This window comes from Pituophis catenifer, unplaced genomic scaffold (genome assembly GCF_029215685.1).
Source record: "Pituophis catenifer annectens isolate HBS135680 unplaced genomic scaffold, rPitCat1.0.hap2 SCAF_4, whole genome shotgun sequence".
Classification (NCBI taxonomy): domain Eukaryota; kingdom Metazoa; phylum Chordata; class Lepidosauria; order Squamata; family Colubridae; genus Pituophis; species Pituophis catenifer.
The window spans coordinates 125,161,763-125,182,434 of record NW_027256884.1 but is presented as its reverse complement, the minus strand read 5'-3'; the positions used below and the strand labels follow the sequence as shown (position 1 = coordinate 125,182,434).

The window sequence follows — 20,672 nt, the reverse complement described above, 5'->3', positions numbered from 1 at the left end:
GAAACGGAGATGAGCACCATCCCGTAGAGTTGGGAACGACTAGCATATATGTGTGAGGGGAACCTTTACCTTTACCTTTATAATACTAATTGATTGGTACTCAGGTCCTTCCTTAGGCAAGAATATAAAATCAGACCGAAGGGCAAGATACGTCAATATTTGCCTCTGCAATGCCAAGTTGCAGAAATTCGCAAACAACGAAAGAGTCCCAATGTGCATTTCTTTTGATGTGTGCGTTTATGTTTATGCATAGGAGTGGTGCGATGGCCTAGAGGTGGAGCTCTTGCCTCACAATCAGGAGGTTGCAAGTTCGATCCTAGGTAGAGGCAAGATATTTCTCTCTCTCTGGGCACACTGAGAATATATCTGCTGAACAAAACTCCACACTGGTGACAGGAACGGCATCTGGCCAGTAAACACTCTGCTAGCTCCATTCAGTTGCCCAGACTCCACCCCGCAAGGGATTATGATATGTTTATGCATAGAGGTGCAACATCATCTTCTTTAGTATCCGATATTCATACATTTATATTTCATTGAGTTTTCTAGTGGTTCAGCTATTCAGCTTTCTACCCAAGGGGATGGGTAGATGTAACTAGGTTTATATTCACCCATCTAGCAAAGGAAACGTCTCCTTGCTTTTTTAATTTAAAAAAGCAAGGAGACGTTTCTTTAACGTTTCTTTAAACGTTTAATTTAATTTGTATTTTTTTAAACCAAGGGTCCCCAAACACCGTGGCTGCGGCCCAGGGGTGAAATGCTCCCGGTTCAGACCAGATCACCTGATCCGGTAGCGATGGCAGCGGGTGGTTCGGAAAACCAGTAGCAAAAATCCCTGCGCCCCCCCTCACCATGCCCAGCTGAGCCACGCGATCATCAGAGGCTTTTTTTTTTTTACTTTTAAAAGCATTTTTTCTACAACCTCTTCCGACGAAAAAATGCTTTTAAAAGTAAAAAGAAAAAAAAGCCTCTGATGATCGCGCGGCTCAGCTGGGATCGTCAGAGGCTTTTCAAAGCATTTTTTTCTGCAACCTCTTGGCCGAAGAGATGGTAAAAAAAAATGCTTTGAAAAGTCTCTGACGATTTGAATCATTCAGATGATCTGAATGCTTTGAAAAGTCTCTGAGTTCCCTGATCGGCAGAGAGGCTTTTCAAAGCATTTTTTAAAAAGCCTCTCTGCTGATCCCAGCTGAGTTGCCTGATTGTCAGAGGCTTTTCAAAGCATTTTTTAAAAAGCTTCTCTGACGATCCCAACTGAGTTGCCTGATCGGCAGAGGCCTTTCAAAGCATTAGAAAAAATGCTTTGAAAAGTTTAAAAAAAAAAAGTTGGCCACGCCCACCCAGTCACATTACACCCCAAGCCACACCCACAGAACCGGTAGTAACAAATTTTACATTTCACCCCTGCTGCGGCCCAATATCGGGCTGTGGCCTATTTGGAACTGGCCCGCATGAGTGGTGAGCTGGCGTGCATGCACACCTGCGCGCAGCTCAATTTGCACAAATCAAGCTGCTTGCACATGCGCGTGTACACTGACCTGCTACTCGTGAGGCCCGATTCCCCCCTCCCCGCCCCCAAGCCGGGCCACCAAGCCACAAAGGTTGGGGAGAGCTGTTCTACACTACACTAAAAAAAAATCTTTTTTAAAAAAGGAATCTGTGGGAAGATTGGCATACTGTGTAAGTTTGCAGAAAGTTTCCACACTTAACTGTGATCCAATCCTTATGTTAGCTTGGGATGTCCCAAGTTGAACAGGATGCAAATTCACCTGTTACAAGATCGCAATATTTGCCTCTTCACCTGCTTACTTAACAGACCGATTAGGAAAGCACAAACTGCCATTTAACTTTCCAATCACACAGCTGTCACCACTTCTAACTGAACAATGAATGTCACACTTCCATGTTTGGAGGAGAAATGGAACAGGACAGAATAGCAGAGTTTGGAAGGGACCTTGTAGGTCATCTAGTCGAACCCCCCGCCCAAGTAGGAGACCCTACACCAGCGATGGCTAACCTTTTTGCCATCGCGTGCCAAAAGCTGGGGGAGTGTGAGGTGGTGCCCACTCCCATAATTCTATGCACCCTGCCCCTCCCCCCACATGCATGCGTGGGCACCCCCTCCCCACATGCTTCATCCGCTTTTGGCATGTGATGGCCTGGTAGGCCTGTTTTTTGCCCTCCCCAGGCTGCAGAGACTTTCTAGGAGACTGGGGAGGGCGAAAACAGCCTTCCCACTCCTCCGGAAGCCGGGAACAGCCCATTTGTCCACTTCTGGTGGGCCCAGAAAGCCCAAAAACCAGCTGGCCAGCATGCACATGCATGCTGGAGCTGAGCTAGCGCAATAGGGCAACGCTCGCGTGCCCACCAATATGCCTCCACATGCCACCTGTGGCACGCCTGCCATAGATCCGCCATCACGGCCTTACACCATTTTTGACAGATGGCAGTCCAGTCTCTTCTTGAAAGCACCAGTACAATTGAGCCAAATTTAAAGACTTCCAGGAAACAAGATCAGATCTTACGTTAACTGCTTTTGCAGGATTAAGATAACTACACTTCACATTATATAACCTGCATAGAAGTTGAATTGACAATCCCATCTTCAGCAAACTCTCAAAATCATTCCTTAAAGTCGGCATATTCATCCAATTACAGATCTGACAACTATTTAATTTAATTTAATTTAATTTAATTTAATTTAATTAATTCAATTTATATGCCGCCCCTCTCCGAAGACTCAGGGCGGCTCATAATACATTTTTAAAAATCATAAAATTTAAAAATTAAAAACATTAAAAACTCATTCACCCCATTCATGGCTGGATCTCACCAGATCGCAAGAGCGAGATCAACGGCCCCAGGCTTGCCGGAAAAGCCAGGTCTTCACCGCTTTCCGGAAGGCCAATAGGGTGGGGATGGTCCGGACCTCAGGCGGTAACTGGTTCCAGAGAGCTGGGGCAGCCACAGAGAAGGCCCTCCCCCGCGGGCCCGCCAGCCGGCATTGTTTAGCTGATTCAGTGACCATTCAATGCCATTAAAAAAAAACTTATCACCATTTTTCACACAACTGTTGTAGCATCCCCATGGTCACGTGACCCAAATTCAGACGCTTGGCAAATGACTCATATTTATGATGGTTTCAGTGTCCTGGGGTCATGGGATCCCCTTCTGCGACCTTCTGACAAGCAAAGTCAACAGGGAAGCCAAATTCACTTAACAACCGTGTGACTAACAAAACAACTGCAGTGACTCACTCAACAACTGTGGCAAGTAAAGGTCATAAAGTGAGGCAAAACTCGCTTAACTGTCATGGTTAGCAACAGAAACTTTGGGCTCAATTGCGATTGTAAGTCAAGGACTATCTCTATCTAATGATAGCTGCTTGTTTCATTGATTAATCTGATGTTCAGCATCAAACTTTCCACACCTTAGACTAACAGACATCAAAAAAGCATTCAAGTCAGAATAATCAATACACAGACTGCCATCCTAAGACCATCTCTTATTTGCAATATTGTTCCCAGAGTCTTGCAAACTTTCTCCCAAAATCCATTGTTCTCTTCCTCAAAACCTGTTCCTTTCAACACAGACATCCTAGTCCAAGACGACGACAATCTTCAGGCAGGCTAAGCCAATGATTTGCTGAACAAACCCTGATTCAGGTTGACAAGATGCATTAATCCAACATTTCTCAACAATTTGGGAGAGGTGTGGACTTCAACTCTCAGAATTTCCCAGCCAGTATACCGGCTGCATGCTGAATTTGAAAATACTGGGACTTGGAAGTCCACACAATTTATAAATGGCCAAGGTTGAGAAACCCTGATTTAGGATGCCTCCATCCTGCAGCAAATTCTCCTATGCCGTCTTCCCACAACCTCAGAGTCAAGTGCATTGTAGTCCCAGCGGCGTGTTGATGGGTCAGACATGCTAAACTCTGTAGGACTGAGGATGTGCTAGGTTAAGATGTGCTAGGATGTGCAAACCATGGTTAAAGTTATCACGGCATTAAAACTCAGATCACTTTTTACTGGCTTTTGCTTGCCAGTCCACTTTTCAGATTCAGATTAACAGAGTTGGACGGGACCTTGTAGGTCATCTAGTCCAACCCCCTGCCCAAGCAGGAGACCGTACACGGTTTCTGACAGATGGCAGTCCAGTCTCTCCTTGAAAGCTTCCAGTGATGAAGCTCCCACAACTTAGATTAAATTAAGAGTTGGAAGGGACCTTGTAGGTCATCTAATCCAACCCCCTGCCTAAGCAGGAGACCCTACACCGTTTCTGACAGATGGCAATCCAGTCTCTTCTTGAAAGCCTCCAGTGATGAAGCTCCCACAATTTAGATTACATTAACAGAGGTGGAAGGGACCTTGTAGGTCATCTAGTCCAACCCCCTGCCCAAGCAGGAGACCGTTTCTGACAGATGGCAATCCAATCTCTTCTTGAAAGCTTCCAGTGATGAAGCTCCCACAACTTCTGAAGGCAGCTTCTGTTCCATGGGTTGATTTGCTTTTGCTGGCTTCTCGTTTGCTGCAGAGCTCTGGCTGCAAATCTTTTCCCTTTTCCAGGCAATAAATGAGTGCGAACCTGCGGAACTCTCCGCCACTGGATATATATATATATATAGATATAGATATTTGTCTATGTAAGTTTTCAGTTAATATTAACTGTACACACATAGATATAGATATATATAGAATGATTCAAAAGGGGAACGGGAAGGGAGAGGGGTTGAGGGAAGAAATATAGGATTTTTGGCGAAGGAAGGGGCTTTGAGAGGAAGCCGCCCGGCACTTTCTCCCTTACCTTCTGGGCTATATAGCAAGTGCGGTAAGCGCGAAGCCCCAAAAGCCGGGAGGAATCGGGACGGGAGGCCGCGTAGAGGTGAGGATGGCCGAAAATGCTCCAGGCACGCCCGAAATCGCCGACCCAGGCGAGGCAGAAGAGCCACCCGCCCCACAGCCCCGCAAACACCCGCATAGCCGCAAAGCAACCGACCGAAATCAAGTCTGCCGCTGTTTCCTCTCCTTTTTATACCCGGGTTTCGGGAAGGAGGCGGGACCGAAAAAAAGCCCTCTGACTCCTCCCACATCCCGAGACGGACAAATGAGCGGCTCTTCTCGAAAAGAAGCCACGCCCCTCCACTCGATGATTCGCTGTCGCGGCGAGAGAGAGAAGGCGGTGGGAGGAGAGACAGAAAGGCAGGTAAGCCGTTCGGAGGCTTTCTGCGATTGGTTACGTCCTGAGGCGAAAGCGTAGGCTGTGCCTTTTATACTCTCTCCCCCCCCCACTGCTTCGTGGTTGCCACGGCAGGTAGAAACAGCGAAGCCCTCCGATTGGCTAGAGACGGGGGAATGGGCGGAGCTGGGGAAAAAAGGTTGAGTTGAGGCGGGAAAAAAAAGGGGGGCGGGCGTTTTGAGGAGCTCTCCGAGCTCTTCGCTGATTGGCGCGTGGGAGGAAAAAAAGAAAGTGTTTGTCGTCACTTCCGTCCTGAGCCTCGAGACCGCTTCCGGAAGAAGCAGTCTACCTGTTGGAAGGTGTGTTACTACTCTTCAGGCGCAGCGATGGGTGAATAGTCGCCTCATTTACCTCATTATTATTATTATTCTCCACAACTTTTTTAAAAAAATTGGACTAGGAAGACCCGGGTTGAAGTTCCTCCTCAGCGATGGAAACTCCCTGGGAGACTTTGGGCCAGTCCCATTCACCCCGGCCTACCTCACAGGGTTGTTTTTTGTTGTCGTCTCAAAACTAGCAGGAGGGATTATAATGCAGGTTGCCTCGATCCTTTGTACAGAAGTCGGGGGTCTAAATTCACACCAACCGCACCTGTTTTTGTATTATTTCAGACTGCTGTAGGGTGGACTCCACTTCCCATCATCCCCAGCCAGCACTTTTAACTACTGCTATGGAGGCAGCAGCTTTTCTCACGACTAAAGGCCTCACTGTCATGGGAACACCTGGGCGGAAACTTGGGGCAGGCGGAAATCCAACGGGTGCAGGTTCTAGTTTCGAGAGGGAACCTGAATGAGTTGTGCTTTCAGGAAAATTGAGATTTCCGAGACAACCAGCGTTAAATTTATTATTTACTTATTTATTGAATTTATATTGCCGCCTATTCGCCCATGGCGACTCAAGGTGGCTTACAGAATATAAGACCACATTTAAAACAGTAAAAACTAACAAAAAGAATCAAATAAATTAATATAGTTGCTAAATTGGTGGCGCAGCAGACTAAACTACTGTTAAAAGTAGCATTTAGCTGCCAGCTGCCTGCAATTACTGCGAGTTCAATTCTCACCAGGCTCAAGGTTGACTCAGCCTTCCATCCTTCCGAGGTAGGTAAAATGGGGACTCGGTTTGTGGGGGCAATAAGCTGACTTTGTATAAAAAAGAACACCGCTTCAAGGGTCCAAAAAAGCCCTACTAAGCAGGTATATACAAAGTATGAAGGCTATTGCTTAATGCATTGTAAGCCGCCCTGAGTCTCCAGAGAAGGGTGGCATATAAATCAAACTAATAAATAAATAAATTGTTGCTGTTCTACCCTCAAAATGATGCTGTAGTAGGGCATTGCACACCAGAACAACTAGATACAAGGACAGGTTTTTTTCCCCCATGCCATCACTCTGCTAAACAACTAATTCCCACAACACTATCAAACTATTATTTTTAATATTTTTTATTATTTTATATCATACATTTCCTTTCTATGTTGAGCAGTGTGCTCTCTAGGTGTCCAAGGTGTTAACATAGAAACGTACAAATATCATCATCATAACTATCAAACTAGTAAGGCTGTATTACTATTATTCTACTCATCTTTCCTATTATCTATCTCCTTTTCTACTTATGACTATAACTTTGTTGCTTGTATCTTTATGATTTATATTGTTTTATTTAGATTCCTGGTACAATTTATGTTGATTCTATCAGTAAGTGTTGTATCTTATGATTTATGATGAATGTATTTTTATGATGGCTAGGATCATGATTTATCCCTTATAGCTTTTATGTACACTGAAAGCTTATGCACCGAAGACAAATTCCTTGTGTGTCCAATCACACTTGGCCAATAAAGAATTCTGTTCTGTTCTGTTCTTTTTTTTTTCTATTCTATTCTGTTCAATCCTAATCCTAATCCTATCTTTCAGGAAAACAGACCTCTTCTCTTCCAGTGGGCAGATTTAAACTGAATGTCTTCATCTTGACGCTCTCCATCTATGTTGGAGCCAGCTTCTCTCACCCCCATTATCTAGGAAAAAAGGGGTAGAACACATTTTTCCTCCACCTGGCAATTTCTGGTGAGCTATCAGTTCATTTTGTCTTTTTCCCAGAGCCCCTGTGTTTTAACAGGGTGAATATCATTGCACAAGCAGAGTGAATGTAACATAGTCACAAACAGTGAAATGAACATGTGAATGGGCAGTTTGATGGGATTAACTACATAGCCCACAAACTGCACTTGATTGTGGATGGTCAATGTGGGAATCATACTGTGCCAGGTTAGGCTGAGTTGTCTCTGATGCTATTACAAGTAGTCCTTGACTTAATGACCATAATTGAGCCCAACATTTCTATTGCTAAGAGAAATCGATGTTAAGAGAGTCTTGCCCCATTTTTTAACCTTTCTTACCACGGTTGTTAAACGAATCACTACAGCTATTAAGTTAGTCACATGGTTGTTAAGTCAATCTGTCTTTCCCATTGACTTTGCTTGTCAGAAGGTCACAAAAGGTGATCACATGACCCCAGGACACTGCAACCGTCATAAATATGAGTCGGTTGCCAAGCATCTGAATTTTGATCAAGTGACCATGGGAATGCTGCAACAGACGTAAGGTTGAAAAATGGTCGTAAGTCACTTTTTTTAGTGCCATTGTAACTTCAAATGGTCACTAAATGAAGCTATAAATTGAAGACTACCTGTATTCCTTTAACAATGCTGGTTTATTACACTGATGTATGGCTGGGAGACCAGTTGAGCTCCATGTACTCCTAATCTCTCAGTATGTCTCCACCTGGTGGAAGTACCTCTACCTGTTGTTCATGGCTGCATGGTTTGTTAAGGCATTCAGCTGTGTATCCCTTCAACTTCCAGGAATGGAGACTCATAGCTAAAGCAGTTTATGTGTTTCACCCATTCTGCTCCATGATGAATTATTTTTAAATGCTAAACCAGGTTCTTTCCTTGAAAGAAAAAAGAAAAAGAGGAAGGCGGAGGATAAGATGGTTAGATAGTGTCGTCAACACAACGAAGAGGAATTGGGGGAAATGCCAGGAGACAGAGGAGGACCGGGGGGGGGGGGGAGGGGGGGAATGACGTGCTGTGGTCCATGGGATCACAAAGAGCTGAACATGTCTTAGCGACTGAACAACAACAGGTTCTTTCTTCTTAGAAAGGGCCCCCTGTTCACTCCAAAAAGAAGCTGGGCTCCTAGGACAGAAGAGCTTTGGCAACCTTACTTTGCATTGGAGTCTGCAGTGACTGAAACTCTTTGACTTCCAAGCAAGCCTTTGCACGAAGACAGGGGAAGCGGGGATGAGTGAATGCGGACTGTGTAGAAAGTTCTTGGTTCAGAGTTAGTCCAAATGGAGTGTAGAACACTAGATCACCATTAGGAGGAGAGAGTAATCCATCCAAAAATATGCTTCTGTACCGTGGTCACGGAAGATTTTCTAGGCAGGCCTAAATGTACCAGCTTTTACTCGAGTAGCATATGTAGTACATTAAAACAGAGATGAGCTATTTTCTGATGGGCAATTGTGCAAAACTCTCTTGTGCATTATCTGAGTAAGCTAGATAAATGGAAACAGACAGACTTACTCCAGATCTGAGCAACGCCAATAGAATGCCAAGGTTGACTGGGTTTATCATTATCGTTTAGTACAGGTACTTCTTGACTTACAACCAGAAATCATCCCAAAGTTTCCTTTGCTAAGCAAGACAGTTACGAGTCTTGCCCGTAACTTGGTCGAGTCTTCTACGACCTTTCTTGCCACAGTTGTTAAGTGAATCGCTGCTGTTGTTAAGTTAGCAACACGGTTGTAAAGTGAATCTGGCTTCCCCGTTGACTTTTCTTGTCAGAAGGTCGCAAAAAGTGATCGCATGACCGTGGGACACTGCAACCGTCATAAATCTGAGGCGGTTGCCAAGCAGCTGGATTTTTGATCATGTGACCATAGGGCGGTTGCAATGGTCATAAGTGTTGAAAAACAGTCATAATTCACTTTTGTCATTGTAACGTCGAATGGTCACTAAACGAATGGTTGTAAATCGAGGACTTTCTGTATGTGTATGGCTCACCAACCCGTATCCCCAAGAAATAGTCTTTTCCAGGACAGGTAGTATACAACCCTGAATTCAACTTCCTTTAAGTGAATGTTCCCAGACCTGTCCTGGGTGGGAACTGAGGGCTAGTCTCTTATGTTACTCCCTGGATTATGGCCAGTGACTCATTCACTAGAACAAGAACTTCTGGACTGATGTCATTTTAGAGGTGCATTCTGGAAGAGATCCATATGGCTTACTTGCTGTCTCTCTCACAACCATTAGGTAAGGCTCACACTGTCAACCCAAACTCCCCATCTGATTTTGATCTGACCACAGTTTGTGCTACAAGATGGTTATCCCCTTGTCCTAGAGCTCTAAACCCACTGGAGACCCCTGCATTGCGATCTTCTCATAAGGAAGGACTGTCCGGAGCACTTGTGGGTAATCTGCACCTTGGTGGCGCAGCGGACTAAAGTACTGTTAAAGTAGCACTTAGCTGCCAGGTGCCTGCAATTACTGCGAGTTCAAATCTCACCAGGCTCAAGGTTGACTCAGCCTTCCATCCTTCCGAGGTAGGTAAAATGAGGACCCGGATTGTGGGGGCAATAAGCTGACTTTGTATAAAAAAAAAAAAAAGAACACCGCTTAGGGGGGGCCAAAAGCCCTACTAAGCAGGTATATACAAAAGTATGAAGGCTATTGCTTAAAAGCATCGTAAGCCACCCTGAGTCTCCAGAGAAGGGCGGCATATAAATCGAACCAATAGATAGATAGATAGATAGATAGATAGATAGATAGATAGATAGATAGATAGATAGATAGATAGAGCAATCTCATGTCCTCTCCTTCCTCCGAGGGGAATTACAAAGAGCCGGTGTACAACAGTTCAAGAGTTCAAAGTTAAACAACAGCACTGAAAAAAGTGATTTATGACCATTTTTCACACTTACGACCATTGCATCATCTCCGTGCTCATGTGATCAAAATTTGGACGCTTGGCAACCGGCTCATATTTATGATGGTCGCATGATTGTATCACCATTTGCAATCTTGCGACAAGCAAAATCAATGGGAAAACCAGATTTACTTAACAATCGTGTTACTAACTACTGTTGTGATTCACTTAACAGTTTTGGCAAGAAAGGTTGTAAAATAGGGTAAAATTCACTTTAACGTCTTGCTTAGCAGCAGAAATTTTGGGCTCAATTGTGGTCATAAATCGAGGACTACCTGTACTAACTGACTCTTCATTCCGTCACAGTTGTTGGACTTTGCTGACTTCACCATTTCTTCTCTGGGACAGTCCTCACCATGTCAGTTTTTCAGACGATGTGTTAAATGTTCATTCTACACTGCATAGTAAGATGTGCAATTAGGTAGGATTGTGTCAGGGTTCCAAGGAACACCCCCAAAACTGCCAGATTGTATGCTCCAAGACACTTGCAAAAATTTATCTGCTTTTTTAGTCATATAATATATGGTACATGCAATATTATAGGAGATAAATTCACCCAGTGAGCTAACCTCCAACAAATAGACATTTAGTGTAATGTGTTTGTAGGGTAAGAAATATTTCCATTATAGAATTCCATACAGTCAGGGTTAACTAAAACTGAATTTTTTTTCTCCCCCGATAGATCATTGTGAAAGCACATGAATGGCGGACACTTCCTGGTTGCCTCTGTGATTTCCATCCAGAACAGCAGCTTTGTGTATCCATCATGTCACGGTTGCTTTTCCAAAGTATCCCTGCAATTCAAACGGTATGCTCCCTCTCAAGAATTACAAGTAGTCCTCAACTTATACCAGAGATGTCAAACTCGATTACATTGAGGGCCACATCAAAGTTTGACTTTGGGGAGCCGGGGTAGGCGTGGCCAGGGTGGGCGTGGCTAGCTCAAAGTCACTTGGGTTGGGGGCGCCTGTGATGGCCCGAGCAATCTGACAGCTGGCTCCTGAGCTCTGTTTCGGCTGTGATGGCGTCTTGCAACCCTCTGACAGCAAAAACGGAGCTGGAAAAAGCCACCCATGGCCCTCGCAAGCTCCATTTTCGGCTGTGATGGCCTCCTGCAACCCTCTGCCAGCGAAAATGGAGCTCGGGAGGGCTCCATGCAGCCCTCCCAAGCTCTGTTTTCGGGGGCAGAGGCACTGCGGGACGGTCCTTTGCTGTTTCCAGGGTGGCCTTGTGGGCCAGATTTAAGCAATCCACAGGCCAGATCCAGACCCCGGGCCTTGAGATTGACACCTCTGACTTATACAGTCATTTGTTTAACAACCAAAGTTAACAACAGCACTGAAAAAAAGTGGCTTATGACCATTATTCACACTTATGCAGCATTCCCATGGTCATGCGATTAAAATTTGGACCCCTGGCACCTGGTTCCTGTTTATGACAATTGCCCAGAATCAATACTGTGATACGCTCAACCTCTAATAAACTCTACCTTTCTCAACAAATGGAACCAAGGTTCTTTCTGTTCAGAGACTTACCATTTTCGGACTATAAGGAGTACTTTTTTGTCTCCCAAAAGGGGGCGAACATGTTTGTGTGTCTTATAGACCGAACATTGCCAAAGCCCCGCCCACCCGCCAGCCTTTTTTTTTTTTTTTGGCCTCCGCACACCCTGTTTTTGGGCCTTTTTTCAGGCCCTTTTTTGGACCGTTTTTTCAGAAAAAATGGGCTGAAAAAAGCTTTGAAAACGGCCTCAAAAAAGCCTTGAAAATGGGCCAAAAAGGCTCAAAAAGGGGGCAAAAAACCTCAAAAAGGAGGCAAAAAAGCTTCAAAAGAGCCAAAAAGCCACAAAAATGGCCCCCCAAAAGCCCCCAAAAGGGCCCCAAAAAAGCCTTGAAAACGGGCCCAAAAAAGCCCCAAAAATGGGCCCCAAAAAGCCGAAAAAAGGCCGAAAAAAGCCCCCCAAGTGGGCCGAAAAAAGCCTCGAAAATGGGCTGAAAAAAGCCCTGGAAACCGTTCGAAAAAAGACTGGAAAAGGCCCGAAAAAAGATAGGCCAAAAACTTTTTGTTGTTGTTGTTTTCATCTTCTAAATTTACGTGCGTCTTAAAGTCCGAAAAATACGGTAAGTTGTGGCAGGTCCGAGACTAGCCTTGGGCCTCCCGCAGTAGTGAGACTTTTCATGTGACCCTACAGTTAAATCCCTTCGTTGTCTTTCTTTTGTCAGATACAATTGCCAGAAGTGTGCTTGTTCAGGCGACACCAAAGAAGCAAACTACAGATACCGACTTTCGCTGGAGGTAGCCGACACCCGTGAAGTTTTTGAGGTCACGGTATTTGGAAGCTGCTTAGATACCTATTTTGGAGTTACAGCAAAAGGCCTGCAAAGGTAAAGAAAGGAATTACTTCGCTAAGAAGCGTGAGCCTGCTCCTTCTATCTTATTTGAATGATTTAATTATATCTCTCAGAATAGTTGCTGTTCAGTTTGCTGCCTGGATACCAAGCTGGTATATATTAATAATGGCAATTAAATTTACAGAGCTATAAAATTTGTGGCAGGGCCAGTGTATTAAATGGAGAAACATTCTCGACTTGAGTCTCAAAACTCTTCGAGTTCACATTTCTCTGAATTCATGATTAACCTGGGGAAAATTATTCCTCACCTTTCTCTTCTCTTTTATAAGAACATTGGAATATATTCATTAACACCAATTCTCTATATCAAAAGAAAATATAGCTATTGGATTCTTGCCCAGAACATTTAAATTCTGTACTGAAAATGAGTAATAGGCAGATAAATATTTTTTCCCCAACAGCCTAAGGTTGTCTAATTAAAATATTTCACAGATTTGATAATTACTGTTGCAGAGAAAGTTGAGCAAGAGATAAGGAATAAAGGGTTTTTAAGAATGTTGCCATCAAACCAGTAAATGTTTTGTTCCTGTCTTATTGTAATCTAGGCTCCCCCAGCCTTTGTGCTTTGGTCACAAGTAAAATGTCAACAGTGGGACTCACTTAACAACTGCAGTGATTCGCTTCACAACTGTGGCAAGAAAGGTCATAAAATGGGACAGAATTCAGTTAACAACTATCTTGCCTATCCAACTGAAACTTGGGGCTCAATTGTAGCCATAAATCGAGGACTATCTAGAGCATGTCTGAAAACAACTGTCAGTTCGGAAGGCAATTTCTATGTAATTGACAACACGATTTCCATGATTGTAGCCACGCATTAGAGACACCTGAGATTTTCTGGATGAATCTTGATGTATGAAGAAAAAAAATATCACCACACGGTTAAATCATCCGGAAGGATTTATAACTACACAGATAAATGATTATCAGCAAAACAGGAATTGGGTCAGAAAGCAGAAATCTGTTGCTTTGTTTATTGTGTGCCTCAAAATCCTGAATTCAGCAACTTGGACTGGATTTTTAAAGGGCTTGTGGGAGATGTTCACAAGCAACATGAAACATTTATCAAAAGGCAGGTCTGTTCGCTTCCCTTCCTGTGTATAACTTTAAAAAATATTGCGAGAGTGCTGTTGAATTAGAAATTAAATTATTCTCCATCAAGGTACATCAAAGAACTGAACCGCGAAGCAGGAGAGGACGAAAATGATGCCGTGTTTGGTGCCGTATTTCATGCTGTTGAAACTTGCTTTGTTGGGAAGAAGTTTGTCTTCAGGATTAAGGTGACAGTTCTGCTCGGAATAAATCTTTTAGGAAACGTGCAATTTAAGCATGACAGATAATTTATGTTGCTGGGCAAGCTCCTGGGTGTGCCTGGTCAGGTTTCTGGTTTAAATTATGAGCATCCTCATAACTGGCATTTAACAGGCTGAAATAACAGTTCCAGTAATTGGAATGTTGATTCTACCTTGATCCATGTGCTGCTTCTCGTGTTTATAATGTTGCGTCTCAAATTGTAGAAGACTATAATCCTCATGCATAACTGCTAAATGCTATAAACCAGGGGTCTCAAGCTCGATTTTATTGAGGGCCACATCAGGGTTGTTTTTGACCTGGGGGGGGGTGTGGCCAGGGTGGGCGTGGCCAGATTGACTTCACTAGTCAAAACTCTGTTTTCAGCCACGACAGCTTCCTGCAGCTCTCTGCCAGCAAAAATGGGGTTCCCCAGGCTCCATTTTCAGCTGCAACAGCCTCCCCGAGCTCCGTTTTCACTGGCAGAGGGCTGGAGGTGGTCGTCATGGCTGAAAACGCAGCCTGGGCAGGTTGCACATGGCCTCCCCGAGCTCCGTTTTTACTGGCAGAGGGCTGCAGGAGGCGCTGTTTTGCTGGCAGAGGCACCGCGAGTCAGCCAGTCTTTTACTGTTTCCAGGGCGGCCCTGCAGGCCAGATCTAAGTACCCTGCGTGGTAAATCCAGCCCGCAGGACTTGTGTTTGACACCCCTGGTATAAACTATCTCTTAGAGTCAGCAACAGAACAATCTGTAAACACCTGGACTTCAACATTCCTCCAAATAGGACCTGTAACTGCTCAGATTAAATACATTTTTTTGAAAAAAGAAAAGAGGGCGGAATTTTATAAGGGCACCAACTTTTTAGCTGATTTCAGGGGCTTCAATATATTTGCCTCAGGGTAAGGTCCCTGAGATCTTGTGAAATTTATATAGGCAGTCCTTGTTTAGCAACTGCCTTGTTGAACAACCATTCCTCCGGTGATGAATAAAGTAACTTCGCGACCAATCGTCACATTTGCCACTTTTTGCACTTCTGCAAATCAAAGGAGGGCTGAAATAAGATTATAAGGACAGTAGCTTTGCTTCACGACTGAGTTGCTGGTTTCAGTTTTGGTCACTAAATGAGGACTACCTGCATAGTCTGTGAGATTTCGGAGACGTTGCCGATCAAAAGAGATAGTAGGTTGTCATGCAGTGAATTTTCAGCTCTGCAGAATTTGGTGAGATGATCCAAACAAGACTCTAACCTCATTTTAATACTATCCTTTAATTATATGGGTAGGGAATTTCACAAAGGCAGATAGATGCGTTGGCAGAGAAACTCAACATAAATTCAGGGTCTACTTTAGGAAGGAATAGCACTCTCTGTTTGATTTTGCTAGAAAGCAAAGAAAGTTTTCACAGGCTTAATTACAAGCCTGTCATGGTTTCAGAGTATTTGCTGCAGCCATAAATCATGATATGAATTGCTATTTTGAGTCAAGAAATGCACAAAACTACAGATCTACCCCTGCCATGGGAGAGACCTGGACTTTTGCATTATTGATACCCACAGTGGGGACTTTATTCTCCCCAAAATATTACCGTACTTTTCTGAGTATATGACGCACTCCCTCCCCCACCACCACAAAAGTGGGTGAAAATTGTGGTGCGTCTTATACACCGAATATTGCCGAAGCCCCGCTGGCCCCCACCCTTAGGCCATTTTCCGCCTCCGTGTGTTGCATTTTCGGCCTTCGCATGCCCCGTATTAGACCTGTTCCAGGCTGCGGGGATTGCCACAGCACATTGCCACCAATTGCCGCCTCTACATGTTGCATTTTCGGGCTCCTCACGTCGCATTTTCAGCCTCCACATGCCCCGTTTTTGGCCTCTGTGTTGCATTTTCGGGGGTGGCAGCAATCCCTGCTGCCTGGAACCAGCTGAAAATGTGATGCGTGGAGGCCAAAAATGGGGCGTGCGGAGGCCAAAAACGCGGTGCATGGAGGCGGCGATGGGCTTTGGCAATCCCTGCAGCTTAGAACAGCTGAGTGGCGGTATTCCGGGAGGCTGATCCAACCGCCAATCAGCTGTTCATGCTAAATCAGGCTGCAATAACGTGCTGAAGCTGACCAGGCTGTTTGCTGTTTGCTGTTTGCTGCAAGGACACAAGCCAGATGAATACCAATGGATGCTGGTAGGCAGAGGCAGAATTTTATTTTTCTTGTTTTCCTCCCCAAAAACTAATGTGCGTCTTAAACTCAGCAAATACGGTAAATCATTTACTGAAAGATTGACAGTCCTTAGTTAAGCATTTCGGGAATGAGCATAAATGAGCAGCAAAAATAGTTCAGCCTCTTACGCTTCTACTCTGAAGAAACAAGAAGAGGCACTTTGTTTTTAGTTAAAACAAAGTTATCTGAGGGACCGTCTCTTGCTGGTCACATCCACCTGACCTACTAGAGCAGAGAGGCAAAGAATGTTGTAGGTCTCATCCCCTAAGGAGATAACATCTGTCAGCACCCAGAAAAGGGGCCTTCTCCATGGTGACTCCCTCCCTTTGGAACATCACCCCTCCCCCGGAGATTAGACTGGCCCCCACTCTGACACTCTTTTGGAAGTCCTTAAAGACGTGGTTCTGCCAATGGGCCTGGGGGACCCAGAGCGGGATGGACCCCTTTAAATGGCTGGTGTGTGTGTGTTGTCACCAGGGTGGGGGTTATTATTTTATTATTTTTATTTTTTATTAACTTTCTTTTATATTGTTATTTCCTGTACTGCCTTAAGGTGCCATGAACGAGTAGGCAGCAATATGGATGGATGGATGGATGGATGGATGGATGGATGGATGGATGGATGGATGGATAGATAGATAGATAGATTGATAGATTGATTCAACTTCCTCTTAGTCTGGATCTAGAACTGTGACTAAGGTTTCCTATGTCTAGTTTAAACTAGCCAGCTTCAAGTAATTACAGTTTGAAATTGGCTGATGTGGACAACATGATAAAACAAGTTTCTGAATCCTCCCTTGTCAGGTGGATGAGCGGAGGAAGACAATCCAGGTCTGACATTTAATTTCATAAATAAATAACTGGATTTCATTTCTTTGCAGAGTTCCGACCTGCCCTACGTTGTCCCTTCTGACAAGCCCTTATTGCAAAATGGCCCCCCAAGGGAGAGAAACACCAAAGCTCTCATCGCCTGTGAAATGTCCCTACCTCACCCTGGGCTTGTGGGCTACACCGTTATCCACTATATTGAGCAGCAGCGAAGTTGTCCGTTTAAGCAGAGTCATGGGGCTTTACAGCCTCTGGATCACGTCCTGGCATCTGATCAGCCAAGCGGAGAATTAAAGAGCCTCCATCTCTCTGACGATTTGGATGCGACTCAGTCAAATCTCAAAAATGTTTTTTTAACCCTCTGGCCTTACTCATTCGGGCTTACTTGGTCATCCACCTCATCAGAAGACGCAGAACATTCTGCAGCTTTAGATACACGCCAGGCCAGCTCGGAGAAACAAAAAGACGAAGATGGATTTATTATATCACACAACCAATTGGCGTACAATTTCAGGGGCCCAAACTCAAAGCGAGATAAGAGAGATGTACATGAAGATAAGAAGTCTTGTTTGTATCCTTCTCCACAAAGTCTCACCACTAGGGACGGACTGGGAAGTAGACTTTCCGCAAAAGGAAAAGATGGTGATATATTAGAAGGCCCCTTAGCATCGGAGCAGAAAGATTCTTCGTGCATAATTAGCATCCAATCCAGCGATGGGCTAGCAAATCCGCAGCACCCTTTGCCCCACCAGAGACCTAAGGAGCACCTTGCTTCCTCCTCTTCTCCTGATGCCACAGGAGGTGTAACCGCTCAAGAAGCCTCCTCCGAAGGCTTGATTGAATTTCTTGCCAGACTTGACAACGGCAGCTCCACTGCCGATCTCCCAAACGGTCAAGAGCAGCATCCTGCCTCGGTTCTTGGCGAAAAAACAGGCGAAAATAAAGAGAACGAGCTGCTCGCAGAAGAAGAATACTGTGCTTGGAGAGGAAGGGACATCTACTGTTTCCCACAGGTGGGTTCCAGTTGCCGCGAGGCTAATTTTGATGCTTCGGCAGATCTCTTTGATATTAGTGCCAGGGGATCAACGAAAAGCACTCCAGCAACGTTACACGGGCCCCAGATAGTTACGTCTCGGGCTGGCATGCTGACCCCAAACTGTATAATATCAGAATTCATGCCAAGGCAAGGTAAGGGAAATGCTAGCTGGACTACTTCTCATTTGTGGTTATCGTTATATGATACAATGGATGTCTCAGTCCCCAAAACAAGTACTCCAATTGCTGGCTCAGAGTTCACATCTGAATGCAGCCCTGTAGGGATCCTGGACTTCATTCCCACTCCCCGCTCCATTCCCCTTGCAAGGCCTTGTCATCCAGAGTGTCTCACTGCAGGGAAAGGATCCTTTCTAAGCCAACTCCCTCTGAATAAATTGCCTTGGGACAAGGCCAGGTGTAAAAGGTCTAGGCTCCCCTCTAAAAACTTTTTAGTGAAACAGCTTGTCAGCAAGTTCTCACCGTCCGCAAGGTCAAGCAACGCAGAAGCTGGCACGGACAGCCCATGTGGACCTCCGAGTCGCCTCTTGGCCCAAGAGTCACTGTCTGAAGATGGTGGCCAAGAATGGAGTCCTCCTTCGGGGAACATCCAAGATCAGGATGTAAAATCGTGGAGAAGAAAGAGGTCAAAAAGCTTCATCAGGTTTCACAGCGATGGCCGAGTTATGGAGGACTTTCCTCTTTCTGAAAACCAAGGAGGATCCTCGAGTCCAAAAAATCTTTCCAAATTAGCAAAGCTCAGATTTCTTCCTAAAAAGCAGCAACCAGAAGAAGCTGACGTTGAAGGCCAACCTGTACGTCCACAGAGAACAATGCTTGGTCCGCCAGTCACCGAATCGCCTGACAAACCACCTTTGGTAGACTTCAGCAGATCAAAGCTGCTCCCCGCACCTTCTCCTGTGCCTCATGTTGCAGACTGGTCTTCTGAACTCTTCTCCGATCATGACCAGCTGCTCAACGCAGAGGCCACCCTATCACTGCCAACCTCTTGAAGACACCTTTCATTTTGAAATAACGTCTTTTCGGTCACAGTTGTACTTGGAGTGCAGTTTCAATAGTTGTAAATTTGGGGCTGGGACAGCAAAAGCTGGGGTTTTTTTTTTTTTTTAAATTATACTATATATATAGCAAGGTTTGTTCATATTCCGTCGGATCATTTTAAGGAATGGATTATGTCTAATAGAGCATTGAGGGACTCTTTCCTAGAAAATTAAAATTGAATGAATTTGTCATCTTTGGTGTTTCGTCTTCCTTTGTCATATGACCGCCTTGAACCTTTCTGATTTGCCAACCCTCTAAGTCTAATAAATAAATAAATATTAATGTTCAGGCTACTTATATGTCCACCATTCATGGAGAATCAGCAGACTACAGGTAATCCTCAAATCAGCATCATAATTGAGCCCAAAGTATCTGTTGCTAAGTTGAGACATTTGTTAAGTGACTTTTGCTCCATTTGATTACCTTTCTTGCCTCCGCTGTTAAGTGAATCACTGCAGTTGTTAGTAACATGGTTGTTAAGTGAATCTGGCTTCCCCCTTGATCATATGACCATGGGGATGGTGCAACGGTGTATTATTTAAAGTTCTCAGAAACCTATTCTCCAAAGCACCTGAAGGCAGGACAAGAAGCAACGAATGGAAACCAATCAAGGAGAGAAGCAACCTAGAACTAAGGAGAAATTTCCTGACAGTGAGAACAAATCATCAGTGGAAGGGTTTGCCTCCAGAAGTTGTAAGTGCTCCAACACTGGAGGTTTTTAAGAAGAGATTGGACAACCATTTTTCTGAAATGGTGTAGGGCAGGGGTTTCCAACCTTGGCAACTTTATGACCTTGTGGATTTCAACTCCCAGAAAACCTTTTATAGTTTGGTCCCTAAACATCTCCAGGACCATTTCGTTCAAATAGACCAGTGTTGGCAAACCTTTTCGGCACCGAGTGCCAAAACGAGAGCATGTGCGTGCCGGAAAGGCCACCTGGTCTTCCAGTTTCTGGCATGCATGCACGCCCAAAGACCAGCTATCCGGTGCACATGCGCCAGCTCTACCTAGCTTTTCAGGGGCCTTGTGCCTCCCTGCCCGCCCCCCTGGTCCCCATCGGGGTGATGGGACATCGACCCAACAACCAGGTTCTGCAGCACAGGACAGGGAGAAAAAGTTAGAATGCCCCTCCCTCTGCTGGAAAGCTGGAGCCTCCTTCCCAGCCTCGGAGGAAAGAGGCGTTGCCATTCCTGGTGCTCGGGTTGGGGGGCCCAGCAGATGGGAGAGCTTTATCTCAACTCTGGCTGGGATGAAGCACCCACCCACTGAGAACCAGTCAGCGCAGCCCCCCTCCTGCCACTTTTGCCAAGGAAGTGTGATCGCTTCCTGGCCAGTGCGCCTCTTACCTGGCGCTGGACAGATGTTCCTCCTGCGCGGACTCAGCTCCTGCACAGCCCCGCTGCCCCAGAACAGCAGCAGCAGCAAGGGGCAGGAGCGACTGGCCAGCCCCCGTAGCCACTACCCCCGCTGGCGAGCCAGGCCCTTGGCACTGTCTCCATGCATGAGAAGGCTCCTCCTCCTCCTCTGGCTGCTCCAGCATCCTAGCTGGAAGCAACAGCGTGAGAACCACTGCCAACCCCTTGCCCCCAGCGGCAGCAGCTGCCC

At 45.2% G+C, this 20,672-nt stretch overlaps 2 protein-coding genes across 2 annotated transcripts in view; one reads left to right on the top strand and one right to left on the bottom strand.

Moving 5' to 3' along the window:
- The window catches only part of PRCP (prolylcarboxypeptidase), a 45,074-nt gene extending 40,091 nt beyond the window's left edge, over positions 1–4,983 (bottom strand). The window contains exon 1 of the mRNA XM_070944055.1: positions 4,810–4,983. Coding sequence (XP_070800156.1) covers positions 4,810–4,983 — 174 coding nt within the window. The remainder of the gene's footprint in view (positions 1–4,809) is intronic.
- Positions 4,984–7,191: 2,208 nt separating this feature from the next.
- DDIAS (DNA damage induced apoptosis suppressor) lies at positions 7,192–19,205 on the top strand. Its single transcript, XM_070944054.1, has 5 exons — positions 7,192–7,307; positions 10,915–11,040; positions 12,455–12,616; positions 13,806–13,923; positions 17,027–19,205. Exons 2-5 carry the CDS (start codon positions 10,931–10,933, stop codon positions 19,016–19,018), a joined length of 2,382 nt encoding a protein of 793 aa, XP_070800155.1. The 5' UTR covers positions 7,192–7,307; positions 10,915–10,930; the 3' UTR covers positions 19,019–19,205.
- The last annotated feature ends 1,467 nt before the right edge of the window (positions 19,206–20,672 follow it).

Bases quoted from the DNA above. Each gene is read 5' to 3' on its own strand.
- DDIAS (XM_070944054.1), top strand. From the start codon at position 10,931: ATGAATGGCGGACACTTCCTGGTTGCCTCTGTGATTTCCATCCAGAAC. The intron at 12,617-13,805 runs GTAAAGAAAGGA...TTCTCCATCAAG, and splicing joins ACAGCAAAAGGCCTGCAAAG to GTACATCAAAGAACTGAACC. The intron at 13,924-17,026 runs GTGACAGTTCTG...ATTTCTTTGCAG, and splicing joins AGTTTGTCTTCAGGATTAAG to AGTTCCGACCTGCCCTACGT.